Here is a 15,938-nt window from a genome sequence, read left to right as displayed (position 1 = left end):
AACATCAACCCACCACTATCATTAGTTGAGAGAAAAATGACTTGAGTCATGGTGGTTGACCAGTCATGGAGACAACCGCGTGCATTCTCTGAGAGGCAACGGTCCGAAAAAGTACACTCACCGTGAGTATGCAACAATGAGTATTGTAAAACCCAGGGCTTGTTGGCGTCAACCCCTCGCGCCGTGCCCATCGGTGCAAAAGCGGAGTGTATCTCACCAAGATCCGGACGAGAAGGTCGAGACCAACTTTATCATTCATCATTTCAAAAAAGTCACCTCTTGAGAGGCTGGAAGGTGTCTTTCCAAAAATTCACAGGAGCTAGGCTAGTTGATCCCCTCTGCAGACCTGCATCGAACCGACACAGTTGGCACGCAGCCTGTCGCTGTCTTGGTACCAGACACACAGGGGTATTAGAAGAAGAATCTTTAATTGATCTTATTGATCGTATTGATCTTCTCATCTGAATGTGGGTAAAAAAAAGTGAATTTCCTAAAAAACTGCAGTATCCCTTTACCTTCCCTTACTGTACTGCTTGTGTTGCTGCTTTGCACATCTGAGCTGGCGCACGGTTTAGTCCTGCCAGACTCAATTTATACTGTTCTTAACCTGAGTGCTATTTTATCCGCTATGGAAGCCGCAAGCTTAATTTCGTCGTACTTGCACGATGACGACAACGATTTCCTACTTTATCCTACATTTACAATGGCGCTCCGGGGGGGAAGAGGGAGGACAGAAGGGCCTGTCTGCAGCTGGAGGGACAGCAGCACCTTGGAGAGGGCGTCTGCTGTTTAGACATGACCACGGATGCAAGAGAGACACGTTTAACGTTGTCCATTGGTTGCAAAGTTGGCTATTGGTGTGTGTGTGCGCGCTGGTGGTAAACGGCTCGACAGACAAGACTCAAGCTCTCAGCACAGGGTAACAACCTTAGAATTTAACCATCATTATTTGATTGCCTTCCATTAGCGCTGCCGAGGGTGAACATTAACCCTCATATCAAGCTCTACATTTAACACAATGATAGCAGCAGCAAAGAAAGCAAATATTATCACCACTGTTATTGGCATTATAATTACAACCCTTATTGTTATTATAGTTGCATGACCTTCTATTCGTGGCAGCACTTTGAGGTACAGCGTGGCGTGCGAATGGTGCTGTACAAATCAAAGGTAAGATAATTATAATTATTGACATAATAATAATAATAATTAATAATAATAATGAGGATGAGGATGTTGACTGCACTTACACCACGCCGGTTCAAATTCAATCATTTATCTTTATCCAAAAGCCAGATCTATTATTATTATTATTTATTTTTTTTTAAAGAATCGTGGGAGTAACACAGCAGCGTTTCTGCAGCGGCAGCCCCGCGGGTAGCTTAGCTTTAGCACTAGCACTAGCTCACCGGGTGATGCCGCTCACCGGCGCGGGGGGAGAAAGGTCGACGTCGTCGGTCGCTCCCCGCTCCCCTGGCCCCGTGCCGCCGTCTCGCTTTCGGTCGGAGGCCGTGTTCACCACGTGTCGTCGGACTGGATGAAAAGCCCGGGTCGAGGCGGAAGGTCCCCGTCACCCCAGTCCCTGCGCTCCGCGGGCTGCAGTCAATTCAATCACACCAACGTGCGGCGGCGGTGGGAAGGACCGTGGTGACGTCGAGGCTTCCTGCCGCCCGGGCCCTCGGAGGTGCGTAACGGCTTGTTTCTAAGGGCGAGGTCCCTCCTACCGGTCACATAGAGTACTGCAGCAACAACAACCACCAAACCCACAACCATCCTCCTCTGGTCACGGCTGCCTGCCTGCCTGCCTGCCTGCCTGCCTGACTGACTGACTGATTCTCTCTCTCTCTCTCTCTCGATTGATCGATTAGGATCAAAGGAAAATCAAATTCAGAAAACGCTGAAAAATGTCGATCACCGTTTCCCGAATGCCAAGGCGACGACGTCCCCAAAATGTCCAGTTTCTTCCACAAAACAAAAATATTGTTTGCTATCGTACAGGACTAAAGAAACCATATTCATTCATCATATCAAATATTCATAGAGATCATTTGAGAAGCTGGAATGAGGGAATTTGGAAATGTTCTTGGAAAAAAAAAAACTCAAAACAATTAATTATCAAAAAAGTTGGGGATTAATTGAATTGTTGGCAACTAATCCACGAATCGACTGATCGTTGCAGCTCTACTGAACTTAAGCATGTTTTTCAAGTAACTGTATTTAGCATTTTCAGCTTGAGACTTTTCCTTCAACTTCACTTCGACTTCTACCCCGCTACATTTCAAAGATTCAAGAGGCAAGATACTTTATTCGTCAAACGCAATAATAAAGTGTGGTGCAGTGAAATTATAAAAGGGAAAACTCCAAAGGATGTGCCAAACCAAGTGGGAAAAGTGTAAAAATGTTGATATAATCTAAATGAGAAAAACAGTACGTGCAGCTCCAACACGAAAGCAAATATCTATACTTTTTTTTCCCCTACTACGTTCCATCTTGTAAGTTATTCTACAGATGCGTGTATCTGCATGAGTCGCCAGGTCACTGTGGCCCTGGCTTCTTAGGGCGCGTCGGCATCCGTTTTGGTGTGTGGGGGTGAGGGGGAGCGAGCTCTCCAGAAAGACTCCTCAAAGGGACAAGGCAGACTGCAGAAATGAAAAGACAAGACATGGGAGTTTTGAGCAGCAATGGAGCACTGCCAGATGAAAAAGGTCAAGTACGCGCCACGCGGCCTCGTCTTCCACCGGGACGCCCCCTGGCCTTGGCGCATCACCCGATGGCGTGATCTTTGATCCATCCGCACAGCCACCTTTTGGACACTTTTGACAAAGTGGCCCAGTGTGAAGAGCTACGTGGACTGTAAACACCGTCAAATGCTGTATGGCACCCGGGCTGCAATGGTGCGACTTTGTGACTTGTGGCCAGGAAGACGTGCCGGTACAGCGTATGCAGGTAGACCCCAAGGTAACAGCAGTCCTCAGAGAGAGGGTGGCGCACTTCTACTTGAGTGTGCACATGCAGGGGTACCCATCCACCCCCAAAAGGTTTACCGGTGGATGCGGGAGAAGCTGCACTGTGGAAGATCGCCATCGTGTGGCCGTGACAACTGACCGCACCATGTTATACGACTGATGGTGGACATGACACACTCAACTCAACAACCACCCACCCACCCCTCCCTCCCTCCCTCGTCGACGGATTCACCCTGCCGTCCTGCCGTTTCCCTCCCAGACACTTGTAGTCGTTCCGGGCAAACGACCCCCGGGCACGGCCCCCCCGTCGTGGTCCCCTACTCGCACGCCTCACACTCCGCGTCCATGTCCCCGTTGAGGGGTCGTCCTTCGGGGGGAGGTGGAGTTCCACTTCCCTGACGTCGAGCGTCACGGCGGGAGTCCCTGTTGGGATCCCGCCGCTTCTGGTCCTTTATCGCTCTTGAAAACAACGTGTTCTCCTTTTCACTGACGCTCGGATGTGACAATAAAACCAGAAGTGGCTCAAATCAACGTGGCCGCGGCTCCATGTCCCGCAACGACGCACCGCCGCCGCCGCCGACCGGCGGAAGTGATGGAGCCGGCTTCCGGTTTTTTGTTGTTGTTGTTGTTGTTGTTCTTCTTCTTCTTCTTCTTCTTCTTCTTCGTCTGATGATTCCGCGGCGGGCTGGACGCAGCATTGGCGTGCCGCTGCCGCCCACAGGTCATTTGCGGAACTCCGTCGAAGGAGTTCCGTCCTTGCGCCGAGTCCGGTGCGACGGAGGGAATTAACGGCACCTCGCGGTGTCTCGCAGTGCGCCGCGGCGGGTGTTGCTCTCCCCGGTTTTGGTCGTGCGACGTTCGGCCGAAGCCCGTTGAGAGCTCCTATCGGCCGACCCTTTGCGTCAAGTTGAAATCCGTTGGGGTTTGAAGTTTTGTTATTTTGGGGAATATTTACTGAAACTTCTTTACGGATATGAACGGCATACGATTAAATAACATGGTAAAATATTAAAAAACGTACTTGCCAGACATCAGACAAGCATCATATAGCAATGACATATAAGACAAAAAACGAAAATAAAAGGTATATAAAGAAGATTAAAATAATAATAATAATAATAGTAATAATACAGTTAACAAAAAAAGGGAAAATAAATGAAAAAAGTAGGAGCCCTAGGGCTTCTCTGCAAGTTCAAGTTCCTCTATTGAACATCATATAGCAATCACGTATAAAACAAAAGAGCGGAAATAAAGGTATATACAAAACGATTAAAATTAAATACTAATAAGTATTAATAAATGAATAAATAAGGGAAAATAAATGGTAAAAAGGAGAGGAGCCTTATTCCCTGTCTGGAGGTTTAAGTTCCTCTTCTAAGCTCCAGAGTTTTAAATCCCGCTTCTTCTCCACTGATCACAGCGACGCGGATCCCGGCGCAGCGCGGACGAACTCGCCCGCGTCCGCGGGGAACCGCTCCACCGCTCCACCGCGGGGAACCGCTCCACCGCGGGGAACCGCTCCACCGCTCCACCGCGGGGAACCGCTCCACCGCGGCGCCGGAGCGAAGCCGCCCGGGACGCCGGACGCGGCCCCGCCCCCTCCGCGGGCTCCGCGTTTCCCGGCATGCACCCCGAGCCGAGCGACCACGTGACGCGCCCAGCGGAAGTCCTCGCTCCCCGCGGATCGGCGGCGGGAGGTTCGACTCCGCTTTTCAGATTCGGCTCCCGGCGACTCGCCCGGGGGGGGGGGGAGTCGTTCGATATTCAGGACGATTTCGTTCGATGTCAAAACTGTTTACTTCGGCGAAAGGAGGGAAACTATCAAACCCCAAACAAAAAAAAATTCAGCCCAAAACTCTTTAACACATTTATGTCGCAGACAAATGAAACGTGAGAAGAACACAAACAATGTACTAATAGTTCACTACTGTCGAAATGGTTTAATTTGACGGAATGGGGGACGTGTACATCTGTCGCATTCAATGTGATGCTCGACGCCTCGGACTTGGTTGTTGCCTCGGACTTGGCGTAACTTTCCAGTTTTTCCGGATCCACAAACTCTTTCGCCGACGCGCGACTCGTTTAAAGTGTTCGCTGCGAACGAGTCGTTCGCGGGTGTCGCGTCACTGTCGCGGAAGCGCCCAGACGTGTGTGTGTGTGTGTGTGTATGTATGTGTGTGTGTGTGTGTGTGTGCGTGTGTGTGTGAGAGGAGCGGCTCGATGGCGACGCGGCCCCGGAGCCAACTGCTTTAACGGGATTCCAACTCGCCCCGGCTGCCGCGTAGCTCCCACTGCGCGGAACGCCCAGGTGACATGTCGACCGTGGGGTTAACGGCGGACGCCTCGAATCCAACTTTAATCGGAGGCCGCCGCGGGTTAGCCCGTTAGCCTGGAGCTAATGTAGCTAACGCCGTGCCGCCCAGTAGCCTGTCTGGGGTGTGAAACAGCAACAAGCAGCCGCCCCGCTGCCAGTAACGCACTGCCGTGAATACACACCACCGGGGGAAACAGCAAATGCGACGGCGTTTGAGCAAACGTCCATTTTGAACCCAGTCCAAAATATCGGGGTGCGATCTCCTATCGCGATACGGGATTACGCAGAGATAGTGTGGGCAGGTCGCGTCACCATGGTACCCGGCGTGATGACATGCGGGCAAATCAAAACATGGATTTTTTTAATCGTAACTTTGAAACGTATTATTTTTTCCCCGCGATCGCGCTCCGTCCGGCCCGGGGGCCGCCCACTGCCAGGTGGTCTGGTGAGGTAAACAGTGGGCGGGGCGACGTGTTACCCAGCAGTGCTGGGGAACCCCTGCACTCTAACGTTAACCTAGACTATAACATCTATAAGTGCACGTTCAGTTCAAAAGTGATGTGTAGTAGATGTATGCCTATAAAGTGCAGCCCTTTGCAGTATGTATATTGCTCATTTTCATATTGACAAGGAGAAAACCGATTTATTCTGCAATACATTATACATACACCCTTCATGTAGTCAAATGATTTATTATAACCCTTTATCATGATTCCGTGTCCTAAGGGCTTTCTAGGCCCACATGTAAATAAATCTGTGGCAGGTAAATCACGTTAGGGTTAGGGTTACCCTAACCTTATCAATAGTTGCTTAATACATGGTCTCATGGTGCCTTCTATCATTTAACCCTCAAGAGATGGAAGGAAAATCTCTAAAATGGGAAAAGGACAAACCTTGAGAAGGACCCCCCCCCATCCATGACAGACCATGAATCATGAACACAAACTTTTACTTACAGTCCCAAACACAGATATGATCTGGGGCTTCTGCGATACCTTTGCATCCAGGTCATCCCCGTTCACTGTATTGTTAGCTAACACCGGTCTTATATTTCTTCTCGACCAGCAAGTGTTTGGTGCAAGAAATCAGCTGCAGTCATGGCGGACCACACTAACGTCAGTCTGCCGCCGGAGGAGCGTGTGCGCGCACTGACCAAGAAGGGGAGCTCGGTGGAGGTGAACGACGACGTGCCCCTGCGCCGCTACTTCCGTTCGGGCATGGAGATGATCCGCATGGCAAACGTTTACACGGAGGAGGGCAACATCGAGCACGCCTTCGTCATTTATAACAAGTACATCACGTGAGTAAAGCCGCGGCAAGTGAATCTACCGGCGGCGGCTTGTTGATGAGGTGTTTCAAGAAATGGATGTGATGCAGCAAAGTAGACCTTGCTTGAAGGTTATTTTTAATAAAAGGACGTTTGGGCCCAAGGTATTCTCGAATTCATACTAATCCGTCCCATGGTCAAACTGAACTATGGGGAACCATTTGGGCCGACCCTACTTAATGAATTTATTTATTTTTTGGTTGTTGTGTATTTTCACATTCCACATTTTTTGAGATTTCAGAGCTCATTTAGTTCAAGTAGTTATGTTAATTTTAATGTGTTAAATAATTAATATAAGAATTTTCATATTTAATGTTTTTTTCTTTGTCTGCAGGCTATTTAATATAATAATAATAATAATAATAATAATAATAATAATAATAATAATAATAACCACCATCTCCATACATACATAAATGCAGTAAATTTGAAGTGAGATGGGGATGTTTTAATGAGATCCAAAGAATCGCCTTCACTCAGTTTATCATGTTAAGTGTAATGAGCTGTCATGGTTGCTATAAGTTGTTATTGTGTTTGCCAGCATATCCCAGTGCTTTCATCACTTTATACGTAACGCAACTTAATCTACAACCAATTAAGCCGACGTAGTGAAACATGGGCTGTCGTAGACTTTAAAAGAAAGAAATATGGCCTTGTGGCTGCCATGGAAGAATTTCAAGATTCAAGATTTCGAGAGGTTTATTCATCACATACATATACATACTTTCATACATATATGCGGTGAAATGTAATGCAACGCACCAGGTGATTACACACAATATGTCCTCGGAAAATTTCTTTCTACTAGACCAGGGGTGGGCAAACTTTTTGGCTCAGGGGCCACATTGACTTGGCCCCTGAGCCCCCCTTAAATTTGACAGAGGGGCCGGGTCAGCACAAGATGCATACATATCAAACATAAACAGAAAAAAAGCATTATAGTGTTAATACACTTACCTTTTAGTTGGAACAGTGTTGATCACCCATTTTTGCCAGTGCGTCCAAGTCTGGTGTTAGTTTCGTTGTGGTAATTCTCAGAACAGATCTGAGGTGTTAATCACTCAACTGGGATCTGTGGGGTGCTTTGTTGGTGTTAATCCCTCTAAAAGTCTGTTCACACACAAACGTAGAGCCAAACAACACCAGCATCCTCTGTGCCATCTTCTGGATGTTTGGAAATTTGGCTGCGCTTAATGAAGCATAAAACTCATCCAGTTTAAGAGAGTTGAACTTCTCCTTTAAGACGGTGTCACATTGGAGATCAATCAGTTCCAACTGCAACTCCTGTGGCGCCGTTTCAGGGTCTTGTGAGAAGGGACATGACACCGGCTGAAGTGACTTGTCAATTTTTCCAAAATCAGAGAACCGACGGCAGAATTCTTCATGCAGGTCATCCAGTGATTTCCTGTATTTTTTCACATGTTGTGGGGCCTCTTTCAACGTGGCCAGTGTGGGGAAATAAGCGAATGACTCGTTTGGCATTTGCTTTGAGAGTAAAGCCAGCTTGGTTTTGAAGGCTCTGACATTTGTATGCATTTCATGCACAAACTGGTCTTTCCCTTGTAGCTTCACGTTCAGCTCATTCATGTGTGTCAGTATGTCCACAGCAAAAGCTAAATCACAAATCCAATCTGTGTCACTCAGCTCAGGAAACTTGTCAGCATTCTCAAGTAGCTCCAAAAATGATATAATCTCCTGTTTGAGCTTTCACACTTGTTGACATACTTTCCCCAAACTTAACCAGCGGACATTAGAATGGTAAAGCAAGTCCCTGTGATCAGCGTCAGTTTCTTCAAGAAACTTAATAATCTGACGATGGGGAAGTCCCCTCGCTCCAATAAAGTTAACAAGTTTTACAACTGGCTTCACCACATGGTCAAGCTGCAACACGGATTTACACAGTGCTTCCTGGTGAATTATGCAGTCTAGGAAAATGACCTCCTGCTCAGGGTTGTCCTCTTTCACCCTCTCCTGGATTCTTTTGAGCAGTCCGACTTTTTTTCCCGTCAGATTTGGTGATCCATCTGTGGTAACGTTGGCGGGCGTACTCCAAGGTAGCTTGTGCCTCTTGATGACCGCCGACACACTGTCATACAAGTCCTCTCCCCGTGTTTTCCCTTTTAGGGATTCCACGACAAAAAACTCCTCAGTTTTCTCAAAATTGTCATTAATCCCTCTGATAAAAATTAAAAGCTGAGTGGTGTCCTTTATGTCATTACTTTCGTCCAGTGCCAAAGAATATAATGTAAATGACTCTGCTTTTTTGTTTAGCTTGCTAGCTAGCTTCGTCAATTAATTAAACACAGCGAGTCGCTGCGTGATAAGCAAATTCTTTCAAATTTGTTCTTGCTCCCAGGACACAAGATACCTGCTGTCTCTACCATGCACTCTTTGAGAAACTCCCTTTTGGAGAAAGGCTTGCTGGCTTTTGCTAATTTGAATGCCAGCAAATAACTTGCCTTCGTGCTTGATTCTTGGATGGCAGTTTGTCGGATAAAGGTGTTTTGCTGAGCCTGCAAGCCAGCTGCCAACCTCTGAGCAGTAGCCGTCCGTTATATGTTGATTGGTTGTTAGCGTAATTAGCATGCTTGCTAGAAAAGTGAGGGCTGATGTATTCCTTTAAAACCGCAATCGTTTCTTGGCAAATAAGACATACAGCCTTTGACCAGACCTAGGTTAAAAAGTATTTAGTTGTCGATTCCTTATTAAACACTCGGCACTCACTGTCGACTTCTCTTTTCTTTGGCCCACTCATTGTTGCAGATGGGTTCAGAGTAGTAGCAGAGTAATAACAGAGAGTAGCTCGGGCTCCGCAAAATCAAGTCACTGCGCCTAATGCACCACCTGGTAAAACGCCAGGCATTACAGGTCAAGGTGAAATGAATGCAGTCATAATTATGAATTCTGTACCAATCTTCGGCGGGCCGGATTAAAAAGACCAACGGGCCGGATGTGGCCCGCGGGCCGTAGTTTGCCCATCCCTGTACTAGACCAACTAACTGATTCGTAAAAACGTAATACAGTAAGTCGAATACTTATAGAATAAAATAAAAATATATAAAATAAAATAAAATGGAATAGCTAAACGGAATAGACTTATGTATATGGGATAGGCAATTATGTATATACAGATATGTGCATTAAAGTGGCATGTGAATAAAGTGAGGTAGTGTTTGTGGGATAATACAGCACAGTATACAACAGTAAGGCACAGCAATACGGTAACACCGAACAACCCAGAACAGTGGCCCAGCATGCGGTACAATATGCTACATACAGTACAGAAGGTAGTGGAGCCTAGAATTTGGATATCCTTTAGTGCCGGTCACCTGATGAAGTCTTACAGCTCCTGATATTTTGTCATCTGCTTTTGTCCAGGCTCTTTATTGAGAAACTTCCCAAGCACAAAGAATACAAAACCGCTCACGTTCCCGAGAAGAAGGACACGCTCAAGGTGCTCAGACTGGAACTTGGCCTGATGTGATTTGTTTTTCTTAATGGAATGTTGAAAATGTCTGACTTTTTCTTCTTTTTCTTCTTCTTCTCATTCCCTCTTAGAAACTGAAGGACATTGCGTTCCCGCAAGCTGAGGTTTTGAAGAAAGCCCTTTTAAGAATATTTGAACAGGAGTATGCCCAGTACCTTGTCAAGAAGGTAAAGCCAACATGACAAGCTTCGGAACGTCAGCCAGAAATGGAGGAATTGTTCTTTGATTTGAACTTCAAGAGAACAAATACTAATCAATTGCACAATAATGCATCTGTTAAAAATACGCCAATCTTTTTTATATTCTCTTTTATTCTATTTTAACACAAAGTAAAATTCGGTGAATAATTAAGAGTTATGATTTGAGAACTTGATTTGCTGCATATAATGTAATATAAATATGTCGTGCACCGCATCAGCGCCTCGCCACCGCCCACAGTGTAAACATGAGAGTGACAGTGAATGTGAGGAGCATTGAGGGAGTTGAAAGTGTTTCACACCCACGGTGCCATGTTCTGGACAGCAGGCGGAGGACGAGATGGCGGCGCAGGAACGGTCCAAGCAGCGGGCGCTGGACGCGGAGCGGGAGCGCGTGGCTGAGCTGCAGCGCCGGCAGCGCGAGCAGGAGCAGTTCAGTGCCTTCGAGGAGATGATCCGCCGCCAGGAGCTGGAGAAGGAGCGCCAGCGGGTGCTGCTGGAGTTCGCCGGGCCGGGCGCGCCGCCCCACGACGCCCCGCTCATTCCCGGCATCCAGGGCCCCCCGCCACCCTACACAGTCACTCCGTCCCCGCCCCACAGCCCGGGGGGCCGCCCTCCCACCATACCCACACCCACCTCCACCGGACCGCCCACCTTTGACCGGTCGCTGAAGCCAGGGTTCCTGGCGAGTCCGGGAAACAACAGTGAGTTTAATCCCGTCCTGAGATCGGGGAGGTGGCCCTGAGAGGATTTAAATACTACACCCCTCCTGCTTTAAAGCATTTATTCTTCGGAGCTTAACCCCCACCCCACCCCACCCCACACACGCCACCCTGTGACCTACTTCTAATTCAGTTTCGCACCATGCCGTGCGTTGGAACAACCCAAGAATCAAACTTTGCCTCTTGTCTCTTTTCCCCCCAGCTGCAGGCACCATGGTGGACGCCCTGCGGCAGCTAGCGGTGCCCGCCGAGCTCTGCCAGAGCTTCCTGAGGCTGGCGGAGGCCAACACCAGCCGAGCCGTGGAGACCTGCGGCATCCTGTGTGGAAAACTGGTATGATCGGAATGTGGTACTGAATAACTTTAAAGTGTTAATCCGTAAGCTTATTTTGTTTCAAAAGAATATGGTGTTTGACACCTTATTTAGCTGGCACTTAAAAAAAGCCATTAAATGTATTTGCTCCAGCATGTGCTGTTTGCATGATTGGTGGCGGGGTCTGCCTTTCCTGACAAGAATGCAAAGGGAAATGCAGCCGCGGTGAATTTTCTGAAGCAGCGTGGCTACTTGTGGCCAGTGAACTGTTTGTTGATAGGGATGAACAAAAAAAAAAAACAGAACAGTATCATATCCACCTCAAGTGACCAAGGAAAAAATAACTCCATTCAATCAGTCTGATGTTGCAAAAGAAAAGTTGTCATTTGGAATGGGGTTTGGGACCTATAGTAGTGTATTCCACCCAACACAGGATCTGAAGGATTGACGCATTAAAGAGCGTTTCTGCCAAAATGGATTTGAAGTTCATCCTATGAAAGTAAATAATTTTTCAATAGAGTAGACATATTATCTTTTCTATCTTTTTACTTCTCAAATTGATGTGATTTTAGGACATTGTTTAATCGTGACATATTTCCACCTAGCCATAAAAGGAATCTCATTCCTGCTTCCACCAGACTATGAATGGAAGAAGAGCGACCGAGACGATGAACACATAGTTATTTAGAGTCTGAGCCTGAGGGAGAAGCAGTGCCCAAAAAGTGCTCGGTGGGAGCGGGATCTGGTCTTGGCTGAAGCAGAGTCATCAGCTGACCCCTCCTCCACCCAAATGTTGGGCTTAAAAAAAAAACATTTGTTTTTTTCTGTCCAATGGAGACATGTTTTTTGGCCTCACAGCATTTATTTTCTATTGAACAAGGAAAATCCCATTGAGATGAAGAATTTATTTTTCATGGCACACCCCTCTCCCTCTCCCTCCTCCCATCCATTAATCGTTCCGCTCCAGAACAGAAATGCGTTCACCGTGACGCACGTCATCGTTCCAAAGCAATGCGGTGGGCCCGACTACTGCGACACGGAGAATGAGGAGGAGCTTTTCCTGATCCAGGACCAGTATGACCTCATCACTCTGGGTTGGATCCACGTGAGTGACCACGGCGGGAAAGCAAGCCCGCTGACCGTTAGCGGTGAAGTCGAATCGCTTTGTTACTCGCCGCCCGGTGTTTAGTCGCTAAGGGGAAACATTCGGAAGGTGATCGTTTCGTACAACACAACTTTCCAAGCTCCACAGCAGCTGGGGTCCTGTTTACATTTGGCATTAACATGCGTCTTAGGTGATCCCATCACAAGTGGACTGCTCTAAGTACAGGTGTAAACGCACCCAAGACGCATTGAGATCCGATCGCTCAGACCACATTGGGAGGTGGTGTGGGCCTCATATGGCCACGTTGTTTTAGCAATGTGTACGCAAATGTATCCTGGGCCCCGTTGAAGGAGCGCCTACTCAGTGACGGCCTCTGTGGGCGGGAGTACCTCATCGCACGCCAACAGCGTCCCCGTTACAGAAGTGCAGGATTTATTATTAACAAGTAAAGTATTTACACCAAAACATCAGTTTTTACGAAATGAAGTCCCATAGCAACGGGGAGACGTGTTTGACGCGGCACAGGACACACAGGTTGTTTCATTCAATTAGGAAATGGAGGAAAACAAATGCATCTAAAACAAAAACAGACTTTGTTTTTATTTAGTTTGTTCGGAGACACGGGGAATGGGGACGCGTGGTGGGCCAGGGATGGCTCCCTCTCAACACTGTCCCAGTCCCGAAAATCCTGAACGCAGGAAAAGTACAACTACCACTACAATTCTCTTGAGTTATGTTCACGGGTTTTAATTTTCCATTAAAGTAAGAAAATGAGGAAACTAATAAATCTGTTCGACCTGAACCCTGTACAGTACACACGGCACCAAAATTTCAGTCTATTGTTTTGATTTTGACTGCGTGCCAAGTTCTTGGCATTTGGTCTTTGAAAATGGAAATTATGTCGGTGTTTATTTGCATATAGAGCGAGGAGGTGAGATCCAATCACAAGTGGTTACTCGAGAAGGGCCATTGGCAGACAATTACATAATACATTTTTTTAGCTTGACCCTTCCTTTAAGGTTGTATTTCAACCATCTGGTGTTCAGACTTTCTGCAACGTTACCTGTTCAGCCCGTCTCACCTGTGAAGTCACCTGATTTCTTCCTGCTCACATCAGTTCATTGCAGGTTTTAAAAACGGACAAATTGTGCTCCCGCTTGGCTCTGATGGAGAACTCTTGATGAGCTGCATTTCAGTCAATTTAATAAATCCACCATGAATCAGCCTTTTTCATAAGGGTTAGGGAAGAGCACCTCCTTTTTGTTCTCTTTTGAAACATTGTATTAACAGTGGAATCTGTGAGCCGCTCGCACTGAAACAGCTGCAGCAAGACACCGCGTGACGTCTGACCCGTGTCCTTCCACAGACTCACCCGACGCAGACGGCCTTCCTGTCCAGCGTCGACCTCCACACGCACTGCTCCTACCAGATGATGCTGCCGGAGGCCATCGCCATCGTCTGCTCGCCAAAGTTCAACGAGTGAGTGCACCGTGCGCCAGCGGTGTAACAGTCGTCTCTCTTTATGGATGGATAAACAGAGTCTAGGTTTGGCAACGATAGGATCCACCGATGGGTTTACGCGAGCAAAAATGCTGGATCGGATTTCAGAAGAAAAAAAAAATGAAGTAAGAATGGGATCCTCCTCAGTGTATCGAGGAGCAACACTACGACAGACAAACAAAAAAATCACAAAACTGCTGAGAAGAAAAAAGAAAAGCGGTTACGAGAGTTGAGTCAGATAGTCAAGATTTCAGTATCAATATCGGTCAAGAAACAGTGTCTTCGTGTCAACTCAGGTGGTGACATCTAGATGCAGGCGGTTATTTTATATTTACGTGGGATCTTCTGGTCATTAACTTTTTGGCTGCATCTTTGTTTGTTCACATTGTTCTCGACGCGACTTGTGGCTGCTGCAGAATCGGCTACTTCCGGCTGACGGATCGAGGGACGGACGAGATCTCCAGTTGCAAACAGAAGGGCTTCCATCCGCACAGCAAAGAGCCGCCGCTCTTCACGGTGAGTAGATATCCGCGCCGCCGCGCACTGCGTCATGCGACCGCAAAGTCGAATGCTGGAGCAGTGTCTGGATCCGTGCTCCTCTGACGGCTCTGCGCTTCCTCCTGCAGCACGCGGGACACATCAGCATCACGGACGCCGCGGTGTCCATGTTGGATCTGCGGTGAAGTTAATTTGCCGCATTCTGCTGCTACAGGACAAAGACTGTATCATGGAATACATTCGTTCACTCACTCATCATTCATGTCGTCTGATTTAAAAACCCTCATCTCTGAACGGACGCGAGCGACCTACGACTCTGGATCCTTCGTCTCACGTGGACCCGGATCAGGCGCGGGGGGTTTGGTCATTTTGCACTTTCCAAGCGACGTCTCTGAAGTCTCCTCAACGGTCGTCAGTGTTGCTCCTCTTGATGTTGAACTTGATTTTACTGCGAGCACTAACAGCAGCTGAAGTTTTGTACGCGTCCGTCAACTTAAACTCCCGTTTGCTTTCTCCTACTTTCAAAGTTTTGTCGGCCTAATGCAAAATAATTACAGACGGCGAGAAGCGGTAGCTCGGGAAAAGACACGCTCGTTCTCCAAGATCCTCTCAATGGTGTAAACAGTGTAAAATAACAGGGATGACAATGTAAAAAGCTCTAGATTATCAACTATATTATGAATAAAAGAGAATAGTGTAAATATGAATAACAAATCAAGGGAACTCAATAACATGAGTGACGCTGATAAATGGATTCCCATCGACTTTCATCGTTATTCCTATTATCGACATTCTGGTTTTTGTTTGTCTCTGTCTCCTGTTATCAAGGGTTGGGCGTGCCGACAGTGACGTGCCAAGACTTTAAGGGTTTTATTATCTTTAACTAGTGTCACCAATCAATTCCCTTTTCCCATTTCTCTTTTGTATTGTTCCGTTCCGGGTGTTGAAGATGAGCACTAACGAACGCCAGATGATCCAGTCGTAACTCAGGTACTGTGAGCAGGACGCTCTCTGTGGCTCGATTCTATATCTAAAAAGGGTTTTGCTTCAAATCCACTCTTCATTATTATGAATCCTGTTTTTCATTCTTTTTGGAAGTGTATTCAATGGAAGCAAAACGGCTATGCAAAGCGTCTGTTATATGTCCACACTAGAAGAAATACATCTGGCAGTCTGGATGTACCAATGTACATTGCTCTCTGGTCGGAAGTAAATAAATATCCATCATTCTGAGAAAACCCTCAATAAATTCAAAATAATGTGGAAAAAATAGCTTGCTTTGTGTGTGATTGGAACTTTCTTTGCGGTTGGGGCTGTAATTGTATAGGGTGTGTGGACCCTAAACCGCATGTGCTCTATACACACAAACAGGGAATGGACAGAAGTGGTCTATTTGTATGCATGCAGTGCAAGAGTCTTCCAAATGTATATAACGTGCTACGTGCTATAAAGTGTTCCTTCGCTTCAGAATGACTTTCACCAGGTGCATTTACATGGACTAGGGATTTAT

At 47.0% G+C, this 15,938-nt stretch overlaps 1 protein-coding gene across 2 annotated transcripts; it reads left to right on the top strand.

Annotated features, from left to right (window-relative positions):
* Nucleotides 1–5,124: 5,124 nt before the first annotated feature.
* Nucleotides 5,125–15,687, top strand: LOC307233281 (STAM-binding protein-like A). Of its 2 annotated transcripts, none has more exons than XM_080004583.1 (10): nucleotides 5,125–5,274; nucleotides 6,346–6,580; nucleotides 9,986–10,061; nucleotides 10,166–10,261; nucleotides 10,620–10,995; nucleotides 11,216–11,346; nucleotides 12,293–12,430; nucleotides 13,797–13,909; nucleotides 14,347–14,446; nucleotides 14,557–15,687. In XM_080004583.1, exons 2-10 carry the CDS (start codon nucleotides 6,378–6,380, stop codon nucleotides 14,611–14,613), a joined length of 1,290 nt encoding a protein of 429 aa, XP_079860709.1. In that variant the 5' UTR covers nucleotides 5,125–5,274; nucleotides 6,346–6,377; the 3' UTR covers nucleotides 14,614–15,687. The 2 variants fall into 2 exon arrangements, with proteins under 2 accessions (XP_079860709.1, XP_079860708.1); XM_080004582.1 differs by having other exon boundaries at nucleotides 10,617–10,995.
* Nucleotides 15,688–15,938: the final 251 nt, after the last annotated feature.

The sequence above is a fragment of the Zeus faber genome (genome assembly GCF_960531495.2).
Source record: "Zeus faber genome assembly, chromosome: 7".
Classification (NCBI taxonomy): Eukaryota; Metazoa; Chordata; class Actinopteri; order Zeiformes; family Zeidae; genus Zeus; species Zeus faber.
Note: the sequence above shows the minus strand (reverse complement) of the source record. Positions and strands in the feature narration are given on the sequence as shown.